Source organism: Rhinolophus hipposideros (assembly GCF_964194185.1).
Source record: "Rhinolophus hipposideros genome assembly, chromosome: 24".
NCBI classification, from domain to species: domain Eukaryota; kingdom Metazoa; phylum Chordata; class Mammalia; order Chiroptera; family Rhinolophidae; genus Rhinolophus; species Rhinolophus hipposideros.
The window spans coordinates 18,700,422-18,725,647 of NC_138070.1; the positions used below are offsets into that span (position 1 = coordinate 18,700,422).

General features: G+C 51.9%; 1 protein-coding gene across 4 annotated transcripts in view; it reads right to left on the reverse strand.

Moving 5' to 3' along the window:
• Positions 1-7,999: 7,999 nt before the first annotated feature.
• ASCC2 (activating signal cointegrator 1 complex subunit 2) overlaps positions 8,000-25,226 on the reverse strand; it is a 39,289-nt gene continuing 22,062 nt past the window's right edge. For all 4 annotated transcript variants that reach the window (XM_081037712.1, XM_081037711.1, XM_081037714.1 and 1 more), the window contains 11 exons: positions 24,806-24,913; positions 24,493-24,561; positions 24,210-24,284; positions 22,671-22,851; positions 20,978-21,192; positions 19,940-20,059; positions 14,483-14,576; positions 14,263-14,393; positions 13,617-13,713; positions 12,264-12,343; positions 8,000-10,949 (listed from right to left, as the gene is read on the reverse strand). In XM_081037712.1, coding sequence (XP_080893838.1) covers positions 10,778-10,949; positions 12,264-12,343; positions 13,617-13,713; positions 14,263-14,393; positions 14,483-14,576; positions 19,940-20,059; positions 20,978-21,192; positions 22,671-22,851; positions 24,210-24,284; positions 24,493-24,561; positions 24,806-24,913 — 1,342 coding nt within the window. In that variant the 3' untranslated portion in view covers positions 8,000-10,777. The remainder of the gene's footprint in view (positions 10,950-12,263; positions 12,344-13,616; positions 13,714-14,262; positions 14,394-14,482; positions 14,577-19,939; positions 20,060-20,977; positions 21,193-22,670; positions 22,852-24,209; positions 24,285-24,492; positions 24,562-24,805; positions 24,914-25,226) is intronic.

Sequence of the window (25,226 nt, forward strand, 5' to 3'; positions counted from 1 at the left end):
GCCTGATGTGGGTCTGGGACCCCTCGCTCCTCTGGTGGGAGGGGACCTCCACACCCAATGTATCTCTCTTGATTTTCAATGGTGACATGTGGGTGTGGGACAGCCAGTTCTGTGTCTCTGCCCCTCCTATCAGTCTTGAGGTGGCTTCTTCTGTACGTCCTTAGTTTTAGGGCTTCAGGTCAGTTAGATTTCAGGTGATTCTCAGTGGTGGTTGTTCTGTAGTTTTAGTTGTAATGTTGATGTGGTTGTGAGAGGAGGCAAGCACGGCATTTACCTACTCCGCCATCTTGCCTGGAAATCCCAACCAATACATCTTTATTGAGTGTCTATTCTTCCTGGCACTGCTCTAGACCTTGAGCATATAGTGGAGAATGAGAAGATGCCTACCCTCTTGGAGTTTCCATTCTAATAGGGGAGACAGGCAGTAAACAAAACACTAAATAAGAATTTCAGTTTATGTTAAGATTTGGGAATAAAATAAAACTGGGTAACGTATTGATAGCGACTCAGTTTGATTAGTAATGTGAGATGCTCAAGTAGGTAATCAGGGAACACTTCTCCTAGGAGATGACATTTGAGCTGAGATTTGAACGGAAATTTCAGCCAGGTAAAAATCAAGAGCATTCCAGGAAAAGAACAGCAAGTGCAAAGGTCCTGAGGTGGGTATGAGTTTGGTTTATTTGCTGAACTGAAGGAAGGGAGGGAGTGATGGAAAGGGTCAGATATTGCGTGGTCTTGTAGGCCATGCTAAAACAGTTTGGATTTTATTCTGAGAAGGAAAGCCCCTGGAGGGTTTCTGATTAATAGTTTACATCTATCAACTACTTAATATGAGCTAGGCATTGTACTGAGTGCTTTACAGTTTACCTGTCACTTAATTTAAACAACAATTCACATTATTATTCCCGTTGAATAGCTCTAGTGAAGTGTGAAGAGCACTGATTTTAGAATGGAAAGCGCTGGGTTAGAATTCCAGACTTACCACACTCACGGGCTCTGTGAACTCAGGCAAGTTACTTACCCTTCTGAGCCAGTTTTCTCATCTGTAAAATACCCACCATGAGGCTGCACAATGGCAGCTACATTATTATTATTTCTGGAGCTGTTGTCACTTTGGAGAGGTGTCAAGGGGAGCAAGGGTTACTGTACAGTAAATCCTCACCCAGATGACTGCTTAATTAACCCAGCCAGGGGCTACGCTGGAAGCCTCTGGTCCTCCAGGGCTGCCTGCCAAGGCTCAAAACTTTTCAGCTCTGGATGGAGTCCAAGTTGTCTTGGCAGCTCAAAGAATGAAGGAAAGACCAGCCCTCAGAACATTCTAGGCTTGTCCCCAGTAGACACAAGGATGCTGACTATCACAGGCCGGATTCTCTGGGAAACAGACTCTGGGCTGGAGGTTAGTGTCCAGGAAGTTTATTAAGGAGTGGCCTTGGGGTCAATAAAGGAAGAGAAGGAGAGAGGATGAGCAGAGGGAAAAGTCAGGTGCAAATGCAGTCTCAATGGAGGCCTCCCCTGACCCTGGACCCTCGGGGAGTTCTGAGAATGGGATATCTTTTCAGAGCTGCCCTGAGCAGGGAGAGGGCAGCTCTTTACCGGCCCTGTCGATCACCCACTGAGGCTGCTGCCTAGTGGGACAGACTGGGGCAGGAGCGTTCTCAGCATGGCCAAACCCTGAAGGGACTGACAGCTGAGGCCAGTCGCCAACATTACTTTCAGTACCTCACCCCTACAGGGAGATCCAGGTGGAGAATCAGAGATTCCACCACACCTCACCACGTCTGCAGCTTTCTCAAGCCCATTTTATACCTGCATCTGCTCACCAGAATGGATTTGCAAAATAAAAATAACTAGATATGCTTTTACTTTTTAAACTCATGAAGATTTTTTTTTTACTATAATACCTGCTGTGAGCAGGGATATGGGGACTGGTCATTCTCAAATCTTGCTGAAGGGAAGGCCAATGCAACAGTCAAAAAACTTGGCCCAGCAATTCTAAGAATTTACCCTGAGAAACTAATCATGGATGTGGATGAATATTTACCCAGGAGGCAGTTCATTGTAATTTAGTAGTAAATAATGAGAAAGACCCTAAATGAACTGCAGGGAACTGACTGACTAAAGCACGGCACAACAGAACACTATTAACTCATTCAAAAGGATGTAAATGAGAAATGGAAAGATGTTCACAATGTCTTATTAACTGAAAAAGTGGTGATAACAGCGTGTGTTGTGCAAAACCATTTTTTTGTGTGGAAAACCAATGTGTACATTCCTTTTTCTAAAATAGTGCTAGAAGGATAAGAACGAAAATCCTGACAGTCATTATTTCCAGATGGTGGGATTATGGGATTTTTCTTTCTCTTTGCTTTATTGTGTGAACCACATTGAGCATATTACTGCTTTTGTAATAAGGGGGGGGAAAGCAACGTAAGTTATTTTTTTTAATTGATTCCATCCTGTAAGTCAGCCAGCCCTTCCAATGAGAAGGAACAGGACTATCCTACACATGAGTTTGAAGTCTTCCAAGGAAAGGACAGAAATCAATGAATTTAAAATGTCTGAGCAATGTGCAAATTTGGAGGGAATACAAATTCCTCAGGCAACATGGAAGTTATGGAAGCAGCTGCTGGAGTGTTAGCGAAGATGACGGCTCTGTACCAGGGGCAGGCAGCGGCCCACACACACACTAGCTGCCTTCTCGAGGCCACTCACCCAGGGCCAGGCTTGAGCCAACTGCCATTAGCAAGCCTTGTGTCACTGGACCCTCAATCTGAGGTGGGTGCTGCTCTCCATCCCATTTTACAGGTAGAAATAAGGCTCAGAGAAGTTAAGTGTCTCGCCCAGGGTAACACAGCTAGTGAGAGTGGAGCAGAAGTTCAAATACAGGACAGTTGGCTCAAGGCTATGCTCATATACACTGCTCCACACTGTGCAAAAAATCATTTTTCTCTTTCAATTGGGGCCTTGGCTTGGTATGCTTGGATTTATGCACAGACTGAATGCCAAGGGTAGACTCCAGCCAGCATCAAGGGCAAGGCAATGATGGAATGCAGAGAAAGTGTCAGCTGGGAGCCAGTCTGTGAATACAGGGGTGCTGACAGCCCTCCTGCTGCCCTGGCCTATCCTCCTTTCAGAACTCCTGCCTGGAATCTTCCTCTACTGCTCTGGGCCCTTCCTCTTCGGTGTACTCTCAGGAGGCTGCCAGATCAACATTCCTGCTTAAACACCTTCAATGGCTCCCCACTACCTGCAAGATCAAGTTCAAATTGCTTAGCCTGACAATCCTCACTTCATAAACCTTCCAAATAGGGTCCTTGCTGTGGGTCCCTTTGCTCTCCCTCTTGGGCCTAGGCATGGATGGTGGACACAGAACATGCCTGTGTTTGAACTCTAGCTCTGCTACTGTCCAGCCAGGTGACCTTGGATGGATTGCTTCCCTTCTGTGAGCCTTGGTTTCCCCATGTGGAAAATGCGATAATGATAATAATACCTCACAGAGTGGTTAGGAAGATAATGTGAGATGATGTGCTCAGCACACGCTTATTAGCTAATGTTGTCTACAGTGAGCAAATTAACAGGGGCTCCCTGCTAGGTCTTCAGGGACAAGTGCCTAATTAGCATATTCAATCCACAAAATGCAGGCTGAGAGCTTTGGGGATGATTGTACAGATGAATCATCCAAGTGGCCCCCACCCCAATCCCTTGTTGCCTCAGCCGCTTTAAAACCATGTTCCCGACATTCTTCCATCCCTCTTGTGAGCTCCTGCGTTCCTTCACAATCTTGTTTCAGTGAATCTAACACTGTTTTAAACCCCAGCAGCCTTGAGTCGGTCTCCGGCCGCCCTTATCTCTTTCCCACACCTTTCACCATGTAACAGGTTCCTCTCCACTTCTGTCTGTCTTTCTTCCTTCCTGATGTCTAAGCAGACTTCTGTCTCCCCCCTGTACAAGCCTCCAACAGAGAGGCCACTTCCTACCCTGAGTCTGCAGTTCCACGTGATACCTTATCTCCTTGGCTCACTAAGCTTTCCAGATGAAATAAATACCTTCTTCAAACTAGGCCCTCCAAGGGCCTTTCTTCCACTGGCAGACGGGAGACTATGGAAAACTGGACATTTGGAAAAGAAGTCCTGCTCAGCTTCCTAACTCCCCTCTCCTTTCCCCTGACCTTCTCTCAGTGGAATGACTCGATTAGGTTGTATCAACAGAAATATATTTAGAACAAAGGAGTTGATAGGCCCTCTTTTCCATGCTGAGTCAACCACATGTGGAGTATTGTGGATTCTAGTTCAAGGACCCAGATACAGGGAAGCAGGAAAGCCAAGGGGCTAAAAGACGGACTATGGGGCCTGGCAAGCCTGATTTTGAATCCTAGCTTAGCCACAAGCAAGTGACTGAACTGCTAGATGAGGCTTATAATCACCTGTACGTTTCACCTGTCTTTGTCTCAAGGATTCAGTGAGGTCACTTCTAGTCCCACAAGGCTGAGCAGGGGACCTCCTCTGGGTCCCCAGTGTACCCATCACACACTTACCAGGCTGGATTGTGCCTGTCTCTTTCTGTCTCCAGCTCCTGTGTGTCCAGGTCATCCTGAGACAGAGGCTTCTGGGAGGACCCCCCTGGAGGAGCCAGGGCAGCTGTGCTGAGAGGGTGAGAGGTGGGGTGCACAGAGAGCAGTCTGGAGCTTTGGTGGAAGGCACCCTATCGTGGGTCCCTGAGAGCAGGGCCCTGTTAGTTCACCTGTTTGCCTCACAGTGAGCCGGGACTACACACACCTTTCCCCAGCATCCTGCCAACATCTCCAATTTACACACAAGACAACTTTGGCTCAGAGAGGCGAGGCCACCTTGCTCAGAGTTACAGAGCCAGGGAGTGGCTGAGGCCAGCTCTGTTCTGACCCCAGAGCCGAGCCTTTCTCTGAATGACAAAAGAAAAATAGGCCACTGCCATTCAGAAGACCTTGATCCCCAAGGAAAATTTCTGGCCTTGCCATTGCATGCTATTCTGAGTTAATACTCTTGGGGAGAAACTAATGCCTTCTGAGCAGGGAGTCTGGTTTTCCAGATGTGACAGGCTGCACACCTCCGCTTTGGCAGGTCACTGAGCTGCTCCTTATCTGTTGCCCCTCTCCTGTGACAGAGGCCAGTTGGACCTGGGGACCAGGCTCTGCCCAGCCTGTGTCCTGTGGCACCTGGCGAACCTGTCAGAGGAATGGGGCCAGCAGTCTCACCTTCTTCTAAACACACCCCATTCAAAGGGGTCTCAACACGACAGTTCTTAGGCTCCCCTAGAAGCAGGGGCTTGGGGGAGACTGTTTCATGGAAGAACCTGCCATGGAGGCAAAAGCTTTGGAGTTCACCCCTGATTCTGTCCTTCTGACGAGAACTATCAGCAAAAATCCAGATAAAGGCAGCTCTAAAACTATTCATGGCCTTGGGACCCCAGAATCCCATGTTTCGAAATGTACCCCCTGGCAATATCAGGTGACTTGTACACATAGGTTTCTGTCACGATGATTAAAAGAAAGCGGAGGTAGACGCTGCCTCAAATGCAGTCGACAGGGCGGCCCACCCATCGCAATTTTCTTCTCTCCCATTTGAACAAGGTTCGCAGCTTTTAGAGTAACCCCTCTGTTGTGATCTCATCTGACCCTCATACTTACCTGTGCCCGTGAAGCAAGAGGGCCGGGAGAATGCTCATCCCCATTTCTCACAAGAAACCACGGTCCAGAAAAGCCAAGCATTCACACAGCTTATTCAAGTCCAGGGCCCAGATTCCAGTCTCCTGATTCTTAACCTAGTGCTCTTTTCACCCCCAACCCCAGGCTCCCTTTATGACAAAATTAACAGTAAAAAGCACGGGCAGGTGAGGCCTGGCAATGGACATGGGAAAGACGGCTAAGATCGGACCAGGAGATGGGACATAGGGTGCGAGTCTGCAGATAAGCTCTGCAAATAGCATTCCCCAATGTACAGCAATGATTGGTCTTCATCCCGCTGGGGGTCCCTTTTCTACCAGGCTCTCCTGTGAAAAACACTTTCAGGAAGAGAAAACCATAATTACTGCTTGGGATGGCTTAGAGCACTTAGGGACATGGAAAGTGCTGAGGGTGGGCTCATGCAGACAGAAAAAGCATATTCAAAGTCATAATTTCATATTTGGAAAACTAGAATTAAGTACCCATTGTTTTTGTCATTCAGGCCACAGCAAGTGAAGCTTGGCGCAACCTCCATGGCTGGGAAAGACCCACAGAAGCCCAGTGAATTCTTAAGCAAGGAAAGCTCCCCACCCCCAGGGGAAGAGGGGGTATTTGAAATCCTGAGATTGGGGTGGGTTGAGGGTTTAAATAGGTTAAGAAATTCTGGACTAAATGCCCTTTAAGATTCTCTGAATTCTGCCAGGCTGTGTAAAATTCTCTTGATTATTGATTGTGGGAAGAGAATTTCTAGTATGATGGGAAGTCAGAATTTCGTGCTCATTTTAAGACACCGCCACCCCCCACCACGCACACACATATAGAGCTGGAGATGTAACCTTTAGACTGATTTTTTTGTACCTTGGTTCAGGCTGCAGAACGGCAACAGCCTCTGGCCACAGTCAAGGCCCTTCCCTACTGCCCCAGCACCAAGATTTAGAAATGACCTGATGCTGGGCTGCCCCTTGCTCTATGGGGTGACCCGGGGAGTTCCACGTGGGCCCTGGCCTCCCCCCCCTCCCCTCACTGGGTTACCTGGAGCCCTGGTGCCTCCCCAGCTCCTTCTAGCCATCCCATAAACATGTTCTGGTTCTAACACTTCCTCTTCACCGCTGAGCCCCCTCTTCCTCCTCTTGGATGTCGAGTTCAAGAGAGGCCCACTCTCCTGCCTTCCCTTCCTCATCTTCCATTCTTCCCTCTGCCCGCCTCCCCTCTGCTTCCTGGCAAAGCTGGGACAGAGCCCCAGGAACCCCATGGCCTTAGCCTGGTTGACCTCTTGGCTCCTGCGTGACACCGTGACCACCACCCTCTGATTCTAGAAAATCTCATTGCACTCAGCCTCTTTCTGTTGACCTTGCCTGCTCATTTCTTTATTAATTTATTTATTAAGACTTAGCACGACAGTGACAAATCATTTTCCAAACATGTCTTAACATCCACACCCCCCTTGGACCACCAATTCCACGCGTGTTGGTTGGGTCTTGCTCACGAGGCCTGGCGCAGTGCTTGGCATCTAATAGATCTCGGGAAATGTGTGCTGAGTGGATGCACTTGCCCTCCCTCCTTGACCCTCCAAACCAGGCTGACTGTCGATACCCCAAGCCTGGAGGGAAGGCAGCAAACACTGAAAGCTGCAGCTCTGAACAAACGTCTCGGCCACAGCCTGGCTTAGCCTGTGGCCCTATATCTGGGGTTCACTCCCTCTCCTCCACCCCCTCTTCTACCTGCACCCTGGACCTTTCGACTTCGCCAGCCTCTTGGCCCCCTCCCAGGCCTCAGTGCTCCCCAGGCTCTGCTGTCCTCATCTCAGCTGAAATGTTCTGCCCCTAGCCTTTTCTCCAGTTCCGCTAGAGAAACAGGACACTCAGAGAAAGAATGATTCAATGGGCTGAATAGCATATTGGACACACAGAGAGAAGGATAAATGAATTTAAAGACAGAAAGTGGGGAAAAAAATGGAACAGAGCATCTGAGATAGGCGGGACAATATCAAACATACATGTAACGGATCCCATTAGCCTGATGAAATGGGATTTCCTGTCCTCTTGTTCTGCAGCTATTTGACTTGCATTTCCTTCTTTCTTTGTAAGAACAGTAACAGGGCTGCGGGCATGGCAAGGAGGCTGGCTTAAGGGTTGAGTGCGGGCTTCAGGAGTGACTGAATGCATCCTCCTTAGACACTTGCTAAACGTGTGCGCCTGCTTGGTCAGGTCGCCTACACTCTCTGTACCTCGATTTTTCTCATCTGTACCTCCCTTGTGAGGATTAAACAAGACAATGCAAGGAGAGAGCCCAGTGGAAACTCTGGCCACGGTAAGTAGTAAGTGCTTTTATTCTCATTACAAATCATCATGATCTCACATCATTTTCATTTATGCACATTCCCTTCCAGATTTGGTCTGTATACAAAATCAATGATTTTTTTAAAAATACTTTCACAATCATGGTACGTGACCATCACGTAGTCTACTTTCAAATTTATTCTTTTTAAAAAACATTATTCTTGAGTATTTAGTTTCCTGTGTGGCTAGCAAGGCTTCATTGACATCATTTAAAGGGGAGGCTCCACAATACCCCCCTGCATTTTTGGTGCATTTACTTTTATTTTTATTTTTGTTTCCCTCCTTGTAGTATTTACCCCAAGCTCCTGGTGTGCAGGGAGAAGCAGGTTCTTGACAACCATTCATTCTTCCAGAACACACTTGGCTGTCTAAGAGGGCGACTCAAAAATGATCTACATCCAGGCTCTGCCACTAACTTGCCATGGGCTTTGGGCAAGATACTCCCTGGGCTCCTGGGCTCCCTTTTAGAAACAGTGACAGGCTCGGTCCACCCACTCACAGAGGCACAGAAGTACTGTTCATACAAACATGTTCACCATCATTACACTGGACGAAAAACAAAGGTCAGTCTTAAGTCCTCTCGGATGCACAAGGTCTTACAAGCTTCCTGGGAAATGCCTGTGGGAAGTCATGTTCTCTGCCAGGGTACAGAGAAGGCACTTGGAAAATTCCTGCTTAGGAACAGTAGTGGGGATGATGGGCCCCTGTGACCAAGTGGGCAGGGTTCAAGCCTCCACCCCATTTCACTTCTAACACTTCTGCCATTGCCGGTCTTAAACCGTGGGGCCTCCTCAGAGAATCTGATTGGCACCAAGTGGAAACCATTCATCTTGTTCAGTGTACCCACCTTACAGATGGGAAAACTGAGGCCCCAAGAGGTGAAGGGGTGTGCCTATCAGCACCATTCTGGAGGACCCCTGAGCTGTTTTCAAAGCATCCCTGAAAGGGTGCCCTCAAGATGTGAAATGAGAAAGTACATAGTTCCTCAAGAGAGATTAAATTTGACCTGGCACTACATTCTGGAAAATTTGAAAAATCACTTCTATTTTCTCAAGTCCTTTGAACCAGGAAGCCATTGTGAACCCTGAATGCCATTCTGGGTGGTCAGGAGGTGTAGATGACCAAGTGAAGGTGAGAGGGCTATATGAACAGAAACAGGTAAAGCAGGCAAAGCCTGGGAGTTCCCCCAATCCGCATCGCTTTGCTCCAGGAATAAGAGCTGGGTCTGAGGTGTTCAGCAACAGAGAAAAGAATGGCCCCTGCTGCTCCAGGCAAATGCCTCCGGGAAGAAACAGAGTCTTCCTGCTGCCTGTCAGGGTGGCTGACCCCGGGCCTGAGCTCAGCTAATTCAGCCATGTGAGGGGAGGACACCACCCCACATCTGCTCGGCATCGCCAACGCACCAAGAGAACTGGTGTCACACAGAGGAATTGGTATTGATTTTCACTTGTACGGGCTGACCTAACAAAACTAATTCGTCAAGAGCTTGTCTGCCTTGCTGCTTCAGACGCTCATCCTAACCACATGCAAATAAATTGTACTAGCATCTAGGGTGATTTGTCAAGGTCCAGCTTGGCAGGGGCCCTGGCTTCTGCTGATGGCCTACATGCAGGCCAGGCTGGGCTAGGATCAGACCAGCAAATGCCCCACTGGTGTTCTGCCATCATCGTTCAGCAAAATTCTGGGGGGCCAGTTGGTCATGCCTGGGAGGAGGCTCTGAGGAACTGGGCCCAAGTCCCACTCGCTCCAACAGGGCTCGGCAGTAACATCCTCACTTGTTTCTTCTGGTCTACAACCCCTCAATTTTGGAGTATTTAAGAGTGTATATGCAACCAGGAGGCACTGAGTTCTGGTACTGGCTCTGCCGCTGGCCAAGTGTCCTCAGGCCAGCTGAGATGGAGATGACACCACCCTCAGGGGTCTAGGACCCGATAAAGGCCAGGGGTCAGACTGAGTGTCCAAGCCTGTTCTCCCACTTCCTAGTTGTGGCCGGGCAGGCGCCTTCAGCTCTCGGTGCTCACCTTCCTCATCTGTACTGTGGGGCTAAGCACAGTACCCACCTTCTCCAGGTGGAGCTGGTGGGGGCTGAATGAGATAACAGATGGGACTGCAGGGCCTCACATACCAAGTCCTTTCTTCCACAAGCAGGTACTCGCGGTTCAGAGAAGGAACTGGTGTTCTCGGGGACACACAGCAAGGCAGAGCAACATTAGGAGGGGTTGCAAGGAGAGGAAAGCACAAAAGGTGGATGAAAAGAGCATGGTGACCGTCCTGCCCTCTTCCTCTCCAGATAGCGGCTGGCACTGAAGAATGGCACACAGGGAGAGCGGATCACGGGCACATCATGGAGGATTGCTTAAAAGGGTCAAAAATTTTATTCGCCGGCCTTTCGTTTTGTTTTTGAGTATACAGGTTTCCTGCCATCCAGGGAAAAGGGAAATGGTGTCTTGCTGCACGAGGTTTGGGGGGCTTGCCTTGGGGCTCTGTCCCGGGCCCTTGTGCCTGCTCGCTGGCCCCTGGGTTCTTCCGCCGTGGAATAAGGCACTGTGTATTGTACAAGAAGGTGCTCCCGGCTGGCTGGTGGACAATGAGGCGGCCTTCTCAGGGGCTGCAAAGCTGAGGCTACTGAGGGGTGGAGTTGAACTTGGGGCCCTGGCAGGGAGCCAACTGGTGAGAGGCCCGGGGCTATGGAGATGCCTCCTGATGGGTTTGGCACCGCGGCCTCCGCGGCATGGCAGCTTCAGGATGGAATCATGCCTTTGCTCCTTTTGCGGTCGGCCATGGTTCTCCGGTTGTGGTTGGCTCGCGTCGACTTGTTGGATTCCTTCTTCCGGCGTTCCTGAGTTGTCTCACGGCTCTGCCCGTGGCCCCGGGGGCTGCCGGCCACTGCCGTCGAGCTGTCATGCCGGTACCTGAAGGAAGAACAACCCATCTCCAGGAGAACCCATCAGCCAGAAGAAGCTCTGATAGGAACAGCCCACAGATTTCCTCAGAGGTCTCTGAGAAAGGACATACAGTTTGGGCCAGGACACCCATGTCCCAATTTCTGTAGAATGAGAAAGAGCCCGGCAGGGAAGGGATACTGGGGTTCTGGCCAGCCCTGTGCCTGGTGATTTCTCTTCTCTGAACTTGGCCTCTAGATGGGACCCTGGCTAAGCTGTGAGGAAGGAGCAGCCAGTGGGTTAACTGCAGCCCACCAAGGAGAGGAGGAAGGCTTCGGGATGGGTCCTTTCCCTTCTCCATCAGGGCTTCGTGCTATAGATGAGGTGATACTCCTGTGCTACTCAGAGCCTTGCCTGGTGGCCTCCAAAGACCAAGTGCATGCACAGACATGACCTAGGACCTTTTCAGACCATCTCAATGGCTGGGTTTGTCCAGAGCTCTGTGACCAGGGGTTTGGGATGGAAGAAAAGTCCGAGTTGCTCTGCTCCCTACTCAACAAATTTCTGGGGCTCCCATTGCCTTCAGAATGAGACCCACATGCCTTCCCTCTTTGGTGAGGCCTCCTGCACACAGTGGTCAGTGCTGTGGGAGTCCCAGGGCCAGGACGGGGTCTGGGCTTCCACCCCGGTTTGGCCTTCAGTGGAGGAGGGACCTTAGGCAGGTCCTTGTCCCCTCTAGGACATCTCTTCACTGGGAAGATGAGGGGGATGAATTAGAGGTGTCTCTGGTTATGTGTTCCCAGCTCCCCTCCGAAGACCCCTCTCCCTGACCACATCTGTGCTTTCTTCTCTTTTTGCCCTCCTTGACAAACGCCTTCCCATCCTTTCTACCCTTAAGGGCCCAGCTCAAGTGCTCTCGTCTGTCTCATGACCTTTTCAGCCATAAAGGATGTATGTCTGTCTGAGCTCTCTCACACCTTACACTCTGCTTGACACCAGCTAGCTCTGGACACACTGGGCTCCCACACTGGGTGTTAACCCCTTGTAATGTCTGTTAAATAATGGTTACAAGTGTGGACCCGAGCTGAGCCGCCTGGATACAATCTTTGCTCCACCATCTACTAACTGTGTGACCTTTGGAAGATTACTTAACATCTCTGGGCCTCAGTTTCCTCATCTGTAAAATGAGAATAATGATAATAGTAGCTACTTTATAGGGTTGTGGTGAGAGAGAAGTCAATATACATAAAACTGTTAGGGTTTATGTGTGGGCTTCCTGGGTAGTTGGCTGGGCCCTCCCCAGATGGGTTCCTTCCCACCAGAAACAGCTCCTGAAATGCTCACCCCTTTCTGGCGAGGAAGGCCATGCGCCTGGCTTCGGCTTTCTCCCGCAGCACCGCAGGGTCCTGCACAAAATGGTCAGGCTGTGGAGGGGAGGGGAGAAAAGAATCACGAGTTGCCCCATTTCCCTAAGCCATGGTGAGGCTGAGCCCGACTGAGTCTTGTTATGCCTCCATGCCAGGAGTCGGGGAGGCCACAGCCTGGCAGGGTGATGCCCCAGAATAGAACAAGGCTTGCTATGGTCCAGGCTTTCTACTAGAAGCTACCTCCTCCGTCCTTCCCCTCAATTCCCCGAGGAAGGAGGCAGCAAAAGGGACAGAGGCTTCCTGGATAGGCACAGTAGGGTGGCTGACTGTAGTTGAAGCATAATGACAAATGGGAGCAACGGGAGGCCAGGATGGCCACCATGAGAGGCCAGGTAGGGCCTTCAAAGCCAAGAGAGTCGCCCCTGGAAGCTGACTTGTCCTCAGGCTGGTGCCACCACCAACATGCTATGGGAGTGCCCACTCCTGAGGACTGTTTTCTACAAGAGTGAAAGGAGCGTGGGCTAGCAAGAGTGTAAGGAATAACTGTGACCTAAAGAACAGTCAGCATTGGTGGCCCATGCTGCTTTAAAAAACACCAACAAAACACCAAGTAGAATTAGTAACCTTTGAAAAATGGAAGATTTTTACATAAATATCGGGGCTGCCCCCTTGCCTGAAAGCAGGGAAAGCCCTGGAAGCTCTGGCCTATGCTTGTGCTGAGGGGCCCCTGGGATAGGGCGTGTATGCTGCCCTACCACCACCAGGCTGTCTCCACCAGGACCCACTAATCATTTACTCAGACAAAACACATGAGTAACCCTGGTGGGAGGGCATGAGGGGACCCAGGGGGTCCCAGGCTTCCACCCCATTCAACCTGAGCAGCACTACACTTTTATTTGTTTTATATGTTGAGGTTCTATTTAAGATTTCTTTTCAAAAAAAAGTTTAGCTGCCAAAAAATAGAATTTTCAAACCCATCAGCCCAGATGACCTTCAAGGGCCCTTGGGCGCTAACGCTTCTCTGATTTTAAGAATTGCCATCCTGGGCACGACAGCCGACAGCTGCCTCTCTCTTGGTCCCCAGGCTCCAGGGCCTAATGAACCCAGCAGCTCAAAGGCCCAGCCTCTGATCCGTCCCCTGGGCCCCCCTGGGCGGCAGAGGCAAGTTCTAAGCCAGCGGCTCTCCAAGCAGACATCCTGGGCTTGAAGGGGCCCCTTTTCTCTTGGGTAGTAATGCTGGGGCTGCCTCGAGGCCAGGTACAGAGACGGTGGAGGGAGTGCTCCCGAGTCGCCCTTCACAACTGCACCCTCCCCTTCATCTGCCACCTACTTTGGGGGCCTCGTCCTCAGCTTCTTCTTCCTCCTCCTCTTCCTCCTGCCCTTCTCTGGGCACTTTGGTTCTCAGCACCTGAGGGATGGTGAAGGGCCTAAGGGTTTAGAGAGAAAGTAAGATCAAAGATTAGATTAAACCTGGAGGGAGCGCCTCAGGGAGGAGGGCAGGGCTGGGTGAGAGGGGCTGATGAGAAGGGCTCTGCTCCAGCCCATGGATTCTGAGGGGGTGTGTGTGTGGGGGAAGCGGGGTTAGGGGAGACTGAGCTGGGAATGTGGGGGGTCTCCAGCTTTGTTTGTCTTTTGTTTTTTTTCCCTCCAGTTCTGTTTTTATCTGTGTTGGGGAATCTCCATATGATTCCACTGGGAAAAGTTTTCTGCAATTAATTTGGTTACTACGTGAAACCAAATTAATGCTGCCCCACAGAGGGTGGGTTGGACCAACCAGCCAAAGGGTGGCTGGGAGTGGAGAGAGCACTGGACTATGAGTCAGGAGGCCTGGCTTTGGGCCCTGGTTCTGCCACTGACCTGCTCATGTGATCAGGGCCTTGGCTTCCCCTCTGTAAAACCAGAGGCTACAGGAGAGCCCCACAGGCTGGAAAGCCCCTCTGCCCCCGACTTCCGCCCTGTTGGCCTCACGGCCTTACCTGCGGCTGATGAGCTCGTCATCCGAGTCGGCATCGTTGGCGCCCACCTGGTTGCCATCGTACGTGTCATCGTACTCGTCCTCATAGTCATCGCCGCAGTAGGACAGGCCCTCACCGGGCTGCACCGGCACCTGCAGTGGCAGAAGCATGGGTCCGAGGGGCCCAGGGGCTGGCCGGTGTCCCCAGCCCAGCACGGGCCCAGCGGCCTGACGACGCCTACCTCCTCCACCACCACGCTGTACTGCTCATAGCGCTGCCGCTGCGCCGCCACCTCCCGCCTGTCGTTCAGTAGGATCTGCGTGCTCTCCTCCTTCCTGGCAACGAGAGGGAGCAGCCAAGGGCAGAGGAAGGAGAATCATCAGGCTTTGCAGGCTGTGGGGTACGAGAATCTGGAGGGACCACCAGCTCACTTCTTTACCCCTCAGGCCGCCCAAAACTGGGACAACTGGTATCAAACACGGGCAGGGGTGTGGGCGGGTGAGACTCACCGCTGCTCTGCCACGTGACGGGGCCCACACTTTGGAGGGCATCCCAGGGCAGCTGATGAAACATGCCCACCTCTAAGGTGGACTGGGAAATTCCACCTTAGAGAAACGCTGGCGGTGCACACCAGGACGTCTAACTGGGGATTTTCTTTACAGCATCAATTGTAACAGAGGAAATGGAAAGCAACTACTGTCCATCACTGGGGAGACAGCCAAATGACCTGTGCCACGTCTCTAGTCCAGAACATCGTGAGGCAGTGCTCAAGAACGATGGTGATCTCTCTGTGCTGCCGGAAAAGGAAGTCTGATCTGTTCCCGAGGAAAGCAGGCTACAAAAAACGCTATGGTAGGATCTCATCTGTATAAAAAGCTGAGCGCAAACCAGACCAACTATCAGTTCCTATGGGCACATATATACCCAGGTATGTAAAAGCACAGAGAAGGGGCTAGTAAGCCCCACCCCCCCAAATGACAATGGTGATTCCCAGGAGGGCCTTGGGTTATCTGAATCTTTCAAAACCAACACTTAAGAAAGAGCAAGGCCACAAGTGGTTTTCTTCCTGAGTTTAGGGTAGCTCCAGGGGGCCTCTGGGATGAGGTGCAAAGAGGGGGTCCCACTCACCACAATGGCTGTCTTATCTATTCTACATTGAATCTTCCATGTCAGAAAAAGCCTGAAAGTTCAACTCCTATCCTATCCCAGGTGAGGAAGCTCAGGTGCAGTGCAGGGAAGGGGAGGTACTGCTTGGGACCCCAGTGAGCTGTGGCCCCGTCCTGGTGGGACTCAGGCCTCTTGACTCATGGCTTTGCAAATCTGTAGAAAAACCTGGCCTGTCAAACAAAACAAATCAAAAAACCCCAAACCCTGGCTTATCAGACACACAGGGCTGTGGAATGTAGTTTCAAACCCTGCAGGGGAAAATCAATACGAGATACTAGGTAAGAAAATCCAGCTTAGCTGTGAAATCAGGTCTCTGGAATGTATCAAGGGTAGGGGGGAAAAAAGAAGAGACACAAAGCTATATACCTAGCTTCCATGAAAATCTTCTATTAACTGGCTTTGGTGCAGGGAAGGGCAGGATCCTGAGTCTGTCCGGCTGTCTGCCTGGGAGCTTGGGGCAGGTGAGGACTCAGCTTCCAGCGTGGTGGGTTAGAGCCTGACTTTCTTCAATAGTTTTTACAACGGGCCTACTATGTGCCAGGCAGGGTACTAAGGCTGAGTTGGGGAGAGACTCAGAAAAGAGTAGGATATGGATCTGCCCTCATGAAACTCAGTCTAGGGGAGTGACCCTGGCAAATGGCAACCGACATGAAATGTACTCACTGGAGGCGAGCAGCTCTGGAAACTCAGAAAGAAGGAATGAACTCTGGCTCAGGGGGTCTAGCTGGGGTCTGGAGAGGGATAATGGAGGCTCTGGGGGGGGCGCATTTGATGTGGACAAAATCTTGGCCCACAGGAGCCTTTCACATCACACCAGGAAAGGGAGCCTGTGACTGTGACCTTGGTCCTGACCTGCCTCTCTTCGCCAAGCTGGGAGCTGGAGAGGAAAGAAGTGGACAGGAAATGAAAGGGGCCCAGGCTTGTCACAGTGGTTGGTGCCACTGGTAGGAGTACATCCATTCATTCAAAATGTATTTCCTCAGCGCCTACTAGATGCCCGGACCTGTGCTGGGCCAGGGCTCCAAGGGTGGACGAGGGAGATCACTGTCCTTTCTGCTACACCCCAGGGCTCCTGGTCCACACTGTCCCAGGTTTTGCGAAGTCGGGCGGTTCTTTTGCACTATGTGGTCTCTGGTTATGTGACTCCCTGGCAGGGCCAGACAGAGAAGCCTGGCAAACTCCACCCACCCCAGCTGGGCACTTGGCAGAGGACACAGCTAGCGACAGTGGAACCTGGCACCCTGGGTACCCTTGTCTACACCATCTAGGTAGGTGTGGCTTTAGCCCCATGATCTCATTTGGAGTCAGGAAGGAAAAGAAAATGAGGGGCAAAACTAGCCGGGAGAAGATCCACTTGAGGGCCAGAAAGCCTGGAAACGCTGGCAGCAGTGGCTTGAGACTATCTTTGGAGCAGGTTGCATACTTGGCCTCCTAAAGATGGCACTGAGCCCAGGGAACATGTGGGCTCCCTGAAACCTGACTACCTTTCCCCTCCCCACTTCCTCCAGCCTTTCCTTTAAGGCCCAACTGAAACTGACTCTTAGTGGGGTGACTCCCACCTTTGAACTTCTAAAGGGCCTGCAGAAGCAATAAACCCTTCTTTTTTCCAGGTGAGGAATCAGGGGATCCAGAGAGGCACAGCAACCTTCCCAAGGTCACACAGCTTCTACCAGCAAGGACAGGGCCAGAACACAGATCTCCTGACTCAAGTCTGCTCTGCTACTTCCTGAGCTGTGTGATCACAGGCAAGTCCCTTATCCTTGCCAAGTGTTAGTTCTGCCTCCCAGGGATGATGTGAGGTAAAATAAGACGATGAGTAGAAATGGACCTGGCACCTGCTGGGCTCAACAAACTGAATCCTATTTCTTTTGTGGTAGGACTTGTCAGAGCTTTTAATATGCTCTGTGACGCTCCTAGAGGCAGACAGAGTACACAGACTTTTTGGGTCATAGAACCTTTTTTGGGGGAGAACACTTGTCATCTCCCAGGGCACCACTGTTAAGTCCAAAGGAGTTAGGGGAACCCACCTTATTATACACACCGCCTCTTTCGCATAGCTATGATATGCCTGCAGTCTGTGTGCTTGGTATCTATCCAATAGCCACCCTCTACGTGATCCCTACTCCTCACAGACCCTCGTTTTGTTCAGATCTTTCACCCTCCCCCCTTTTCCTGAAGCCCTGGATCTCGGCCCTGTGACCCAGTTCCCCAGTGAGATGTGAAGGAATCTGGAGACTTCTGGGAAAGGTTTCCTGGTCTCTAAGAGAGATACGACATGACCTGGTCCAGACTTCCTCTTGGCACTGTCATTTCTGGAGGTCGTGAGTCAAACAGCAGCAGCCACCCAGTGGCCTTGTGGGAACCAGCTCCAAGAGATGGAAAAGATGCATGCAAGACGTGGCTGCACACAGGTCAACCCAAACTAGACTGCCCTACCTTGCCATTTCTTGTCATACAAGGGGACAGATTTCCTTATTACTTGAGCCACTGAGTGCATCTGACCTGACTTAATAACACACCCACGCATTTTAATTCAAGTGTGACCTGCCTTGTGCTACTTCATTTCTCATGTGGTCCGTGAGGGTAGGGTCCAGGGCCCTGAGCTTCTGCCCTGCCCAGAAGACAGGTGGCCCTGCTGAGGCCCTTGTATGCCCCTTCCCAGCACCTCTCTGATTAGTCACTGCTTATTTCATGGTCTAAGTCTTTCCCACGGTCTCTGCACTGTTTGAGGGTGAGGCCCGGGACGCCCTGTTCACCTTGTCTCTCTACTATCCAGCACAGGATCTGGTGCTAGTAAATCGCTTAATAAATATTTGCTGAATGAATAAATAATGACTACATGAATGGAGGCTTTGCCGCTTTGCAATCCCCAGTCCCTGACTATCCAGCACAATGAGTTCAGTAAACATTTGCCACCCAGTGTCTCTGCCTGGCAGCCAGGAGCACTCTCTGAGCAGGGGCACAGACCTTGTGTGCCCCTCTCCCCACAGCAGGAGCTGCAGAGAGTCACCATGGCCTGGAACAGTGGCCACCGATGCAGGATACCATCTCCGGCTTGGGAACTGGGGATGTTGCAATGTGTGTGACTAAGCAGTTTACAACTGCTTCCTGTCCAGCCAGCCAGCTGGCTTTGTAGCTGCCCTGTGCCCGCTCCCCAAGCCCTTGGCCAGCCTACCTTCCAACACTGGATGGCCCTAGGGAGGGGAAATAGCACAGGGCCCTCACTGAAGCAGCAGCTTGCACTGCCACTGGGGCTCCGATCATAAGATCGGGGCAGGTCCTCACCCCTACCTGAACCTCACTGTCTCCATCTATATGACGGGGGAAATAGCAGGCTGTGCTCAGTGCCCAGATTTCTGGATCTCATAACCTCACCCCTACCTGAACCTCACTGTCTCCATCTATGTGATGGGGGAAATAGCAGGCTGTGCTCAGTGCCCAGATTTCTGGATCTCATAACCTCACCCCTACCTGAACCTCACTGTCTCCATCTATGTGATGGGGGAAACAGCAGGCTGTGCTCAGTGCCCAGATTTCTGGATCTCATAAACCAACATCATTTAGGAGAACTTTGGGGGACTAGCACAGCGTTATCAACAATCTTATCTTGCTCTTCTCTACTATGCCATCCTCTCTACCATCACTGCCGACTCTTGGCCCCTCCCATGGGTATCCATCCATTCCAAAGTCAGGTGATCTTTCTAAAACATAAAATGTGTTGGCTCATGGCACGATTACCATGCTCCCCACAGCCTTGGGGCCCCTGCTCCTGCTGTTCACTCTCTTTGGAAAGCTTCTCCTTCTCCCCTTTGTGCAACTGACCCTTCCTGCCCGGATCAAAGTGCCTGCCAGAGGCTCAGGAGTCTGCACACCTTCACCTTGTATTACCTGTTTTACCTGCGATTTTACCTTGCTTGTTTGGCCAATGGATTAGTGCAAACTCCATGTGAGCAGGGGTCGTATCTATTTCACCCCCTCACTGTATCCCCAGCACCTAAGAAATCCAGGACCTTGGAAGGCCATAAGCACTGGGCACATATTTGTTGAATGAATCAATAAATCAGGAATGGACTTTCAATGCCAAAAAAGTAGGCAGGACATAAACTACAAATACAGTATGTAGAAAGGCCTTAAAATGAAATGTGTTCACCTTCTGAAAAGCTCACTTAGTATAGGTCCTTAATTTTCTCGTTTTGTCACAGACTGGAGAAAATCAGGTCAAGGAGATGCCCAGCTCTACCATCCAGTGATTCGATGGTCGGCATATCCAAAGGCGTAAGAAGGGAGGGGGAGGACAGTTTTGGCACCGCTGGCCTTTTGCTGTTAACAAGGAGGATTCACTGAAAACCAGCCTGGTTAGAGTCAGAGCTTAAAGCATAATTGTTAAAGAACCTGCCCCTGCTTGCTGGGAGCACACAGGTCTGGGCTGCTGGGGAGCCCTGCGTTGACCTCAGGCCAGTGCCATCGAGAACTGGCTCGAGAGATTGGTTTCTCTTGCTTTCTCACTGCACGTGCAGAGTTGGGGACTTACCTCCTGCCCTTGTGTACCCGGCTTAGGTCCACTGAGTCCCTGCTGAACACATCAAACTCATCATTCTGGAAGACGTTGTGACGAGATGTCAGTAGGGGTGTCGGGTCTGGTTTCACTTGTCTGGGGGGTGGCACAGAAATAAATTTAAGGGGGACATGCTAGTTGATGCCTACTTGTGCCCCACTTTCCCCTACCTTGTTATAGCCATTAGATTCTCCGCTCTCTTTCAAGAGCCACCCCTGGGACACAATCTAAAAGCCTACCCTATTTGGCCCTGCCTGGTCGGCACCCACACCTCACAGGGGACCAAAGCTCCCCCTTGGTCCCATGTGCCCGTCATACAGATTTTCTTCAAAGTTCCCTCCCTCACTGAATGCTCACAACAGCCCTATGAGATAGGCAGCCATAGGTAACTCAACCTCTTTGTGCCTCAGTGTGCTCATCTGTAAAATGGGCACAAAGAGGCTGAGGAACTTGCCCAAAGGCACAGCTAACTTAATTCACTCATTTGATAAACATCATTTGTTTATGGAAGAAACACCCATTCATGCACTCATTCCTGATGGCCCATGGGCCTTCAGGGAACAGTGGGCCAAACTCAGAAAGGGTAGGTATGAAGGAAGTGAAAAGCCCTGGCCATTCTCCATCAGGATTCTACTGGAAAGGTGGCAATGACAGGGGCAGGTCAGCAACTCGGAGCTCTGAAGGGCTCAGCAACCCCTCTGTCACATCCCGTGTCTCTAACAGGTCTTCCCACAGGGAGCAGCAGGGATATCCCGCTATGCACTCTGTCTTGCAGGGGACATGTGAGAATCTCTTGGGGGTAGGGGTGGGGTCTACGGTTTTTATGATTCCCCAGGGACATTAGTTTAAATGGTCGGGAAACATCGCTGTGGGGAAGACAGAACGCGCTGAGTCCTGGGACACCAAGGAAGGAAGAACGGAGGCAGAGGAGCTAAGAAGGGGCCCAGCCGAGGGCCTGCAGAGCGCCTGTGGCCAGGGCCTGAGGCAGCCCGGCTGTCGTGCGCCTCCTCGCACCTGTCCAGGCTGCGGTCCAGCTGGCTGAGGGCAGGGGTCAGCCGCTCCTCCAGGATGTCGTTGATCACTTGCTCCGGGTCGTAGCCGTAGTGCTCCAGGCAGGCCAGGATGAAACCCTCACCGAGGTCCGGCAGCAGGTCCTTCACTTGGGAGATGAGCGAATCTAGCTCCACGCCGCACACAGCGGGGCTCAGGGCAGCAGCTGCCCCCATGCACTGTGGGGAGAGCCAGCGTGAAGGAGGCGAAGGCGAGGCCAGGGGGTGATAGGGCATCAGGCCCCCAACAGCACTGCACTGGGAATCAGGGGCCCTGGGATGAGCTGTGGCCCTGTCCCTCCTCTCCTGGCTGGAGGACCTTAGCCAAGTAACTCGTCCCTCTGAGCCTCCATTTCCTCCGCGGTGAAAAAGGGAGCTCTAGGACTGACAGGCCGAGCTAGTTCTGGCTGTGGGTCTTTGGGAGGCGCTTCCCCTCTCAGAACCTCAGTTTCTTCCTTATAAAATAAGCACACTACCACCAACCTCACAGAGTTGTTTCAAATGGTTTGGGGAGATAATGCACATAAAGTGCTGAGCAGAGTCTGGCTTAGACGAGGCTCGCCATAAACGGCATGGCTTCTACTAACCAAGGTCCTTTTCAGGCTCCCGCAAATTGATGGCTGAGATTGGAGGGGAACAGCAACCAACACCTGGACTGTGGAGACGCTTCCCTGGAATCATCAGCCTATCAACAAGGGGATTCAGTTTATAGACTGCTTGATGGGGCTTAAGTGTGTGAGGCTTTTCATTTAAGGAAATTCCCAAATCAAAACAACAACAACAACAACAGCAAAGAAACCTGCAATGACTCAGATAAGATCGTGGGAAGAGGCAGAGAGGGCCGTCATTCTCCAGGCCCTGCGACAGTCTGAGGCCTGGCCTCTAACAGGAAGGACAGCGGCGTCTGGTAAGGGGGCATCGAGGGCCAGCCAGGTTCAGAGTATTCCTTGCAGCAGCTCTGGGAATCCCAACCACCTCATGGAGACGGGATGGCAACTAGCCGCGCTTTATAGATGAGGAACCAAGGCTTGATGGGCGTCACATGCCCAAGGCCACACAGCTGGCGAGTGGCAGGACCAGGATATACCTCTGAGCTGCCTGACCCCAGAGACTATGTGCTGTTAATCCCTATGTCATGTTCCTCCTGACATGCAGGGAAGAGTCCGAGGCTCCGTGGCCAATCAGCACAGCCACAGACTTGGTGAGTCCTGGAAGAGCCTGGACAGAAAGCACTAGAGATTTCCTAATTGGCTCACTGGAGCCCCGCCGTCCCATGGAGGGGCTTCCAGAGAGGCCAAGCAGTGAGACCAGGCACTGGTTCCAGCTGCAACCAAGGCAGCTCCACTGTGATCTGTTCAGAGGCGAGCACCAAAAAGAATTTCACATGGAAAAAGCGCCATCGCTTTATTTGATAGAGGGAAACTGAGGCTTTGCCGGCTTATGAGACTTGCTCTCTCCTCCTGCCTGGTTCACCATCCCTTAGCTCAGGCCTCTCTAAGTCAGCAAAGGGCTGACCAGCAGCTCCAGGTAGTCCATTCTAGAAAATACCTTTTTCCCTGAAAGCAGAATCAAAGAAGGGAGGTTTTCGGCGGCCCCAACCTCTCAGACGGGGCCAGGAGGGGCTAAGGCAGGGGGAAAGCGCCACTCCAGACACACACCTCCTCTTCCTCCGAGTTCTCTGGACGGGATGACGGTGCACTGACTGGCTCCGCGATTGCCATGACCCCATTAAGCAACTCGGCCCGCGGTGGGTCTTTAGCATCTGAGGCTTTCCGACGGTCCACCCCTTCCCACGCACTCTCAACTGCTTGGAGGATGTAGGCAGTCCGTGTCTCGTCTCTGTAAGGATGTGTTAAGGGGTCTCTCTCTCTCTCAGGTGCACTCTCTGTCTCCTCAGCTCGGATGCAGCATAATTTCTTAGGCTCTCTCCAGCATCTGATCATATGGCTTCTGCCAGGAGCTGTCTGGGCTGCATTCAGTGGGCGTCATGGGCACCTGGACTGCCAGGGGAAACAGGCTGGACCATTGCCACACTGGCCTTGAAACCCAATACCTTCCCCTCAGTAGGAAGCAGCTCTGGGTAAAGACAGGGCTAGGGGCTGGCATCGGAGTATCTGGGGACATGGTGTTTGGACAAGCCAACAGCGCCTCCTCTGTACCGACCCTCAACTCAGGAGAAGGGCCTGGTAGGGATCTGGCCACTGGGCTTCCTGTCCAACCAGCTGAGGGCTTTTTGCAAAGGCTGGGGGCCCAGGGGCTGTTTCTGAGAAAGGACTGAGCAATCTTCCCTAGCCACCAAAATAGCCCAAGGGCCTGCTCTTCCATGTCCCCCGACCCTCTGAATAACCCTGGGCGCTGTCAAGCCCCACTTCTGGGCGTTGCCCTGACTCCCCCATTCCACTTCTAATCCCACACACCTGTCGATCATGCCTAGCTGCCAGTGACGGCATCCTCACCAACCCCTGCGCCTCACAGAGGTCCCTGGCCAGGCTGTTCTCCCGCTGCCAGATGGAGCATTTCCAAATCTAAAATGACCCTGTCACTCCCTGCTTTATGCCTTCCCACGGCTCCCCAGTGCTTGCAGAGCGGAGCCGAAGGCCATGCAGGTCTTCTCGTCCCCCGCTCATCTGCCACATCCTAAATTCCTCCCACTAGACCCCATCCACTCCCACCATGTGATCTACACATAATGTCTGTGGGCTCCTCAGATGGGTCCCCTCAGTCCTCCATCCACTGGGAACCTTTCGCTAGAGGTTTGGCCATCTGTTCCTTCTGCTGTTCTCAGCTTGGACTTTACTTCTATGTGAGACCCGCAGCCTAAGCTCTGCTGGCTTAGGTGCCTGCCCTGGTTTTCCCACTCTCTGAATTTCTCCCATAGGACACTCCAGCTAACTGCCTGTTTACTTGTCAGTCTTTCGCCCTGAAGTGAGGTCATGAGGAAGGGACTGAGTCCACCTTGGTAATGCAGGCCCAGATACTCAGTAAACACCTAGAGAAAGCAGGACTGTACTTCTGCTGTTCTGGGGACCAGAGCTGTCATCTCCTTCAAAAAGAGAGGCTGGGGCCTTGGCGGAGGTCTAGGGCAAGCCAGCTGACCTGTTCTGGGGTAAACCTCCCCCTGCTCCTCCGGGGGCCAGCAGCCCAGCTCTGACCTGGCCGGGCTAAGCCCCATCCCGGTGGCTGTGGCGGAAGGATACAACACTGACGAGGCCTGCTGCAGCAAGCTGACATCCTCGGCCACTGGGAAGAGTGCATCGTAGTCCCGGAGGAACCTGCCAGAGACCTGATGAGAGGGACAGGGCAGGGCCACAGGAGCACTGGTCTGCTGTGGGCCACTGCCTGTGTCTGCTGCCCAGTCACAGATCCCAGAACCTTACGCTGGAGTGGTTATGGCCGGGGCTCTATTGTAGAAGGTCTTGTGGGGACAGATGAGAGCACGTGAGCCTATCCTGTTGCTGGTCCCAGCTCAGCCATTCTCACCTCTTCTCCTGTAGCAAGGAGCTGAAGATCTGAAGGAACTCTTCAATGAAGCCCTGAATATTTTCACAGCTGGAACAGGACACCAGGGAAGACAATAAACACTCAAGGCGGATGCTGTGATGCTCCCTTCCCCACCTACCCCACCCAGCCCGTGAGAGGCCTCTGGCCAGCTGGAGGAAAAGCATTTTTCTTGGTTTCTCACCTGTGCTCAGCAAACCGGAGCAGGGGAGCGGGAAGATCAAATGAGGGAAACACCCCTGCTGGGCTGAGGGAGGGGGCTCTTCCTCCTGGGTGGGGGCTCCCAAGGGCTTACCTGCTTTCTAGGACGGGGACAAGGCAGATCTGGTTTAGGAGGATGTGAAAAATCTCCAGTAGCTTCTTTCTAGAATGGGAGAGCCTCTGCCACAGGTCACCTAGCAGCCTTTAAAGGCCAGAGGAAAAAAAGAAAGACATGAGAGACAAAAAGGCACTGAGGGAGCTTATTCCCAGCAGTTGTAGGTTCTCCCTCCTCTGCCCCTACACATACCCAGGGCTGAGAAGGCCTCATAGTTCACTGTTAGCAGCTGGGAAAAGGCTACAGGCTCTGAGAGGCCGGCTGGTTCCAGGGCCACTTCTCAGTTCAAACAGTGGGTCAGGAACCAGTGGGCCAGTTCACAAGAGCTTGGACCAACAGCTGAGGGGGAAAGGCCTAGATGCAGGGGCCAGGAGGCTGTTAGGTAGGGACACAGCAGCCA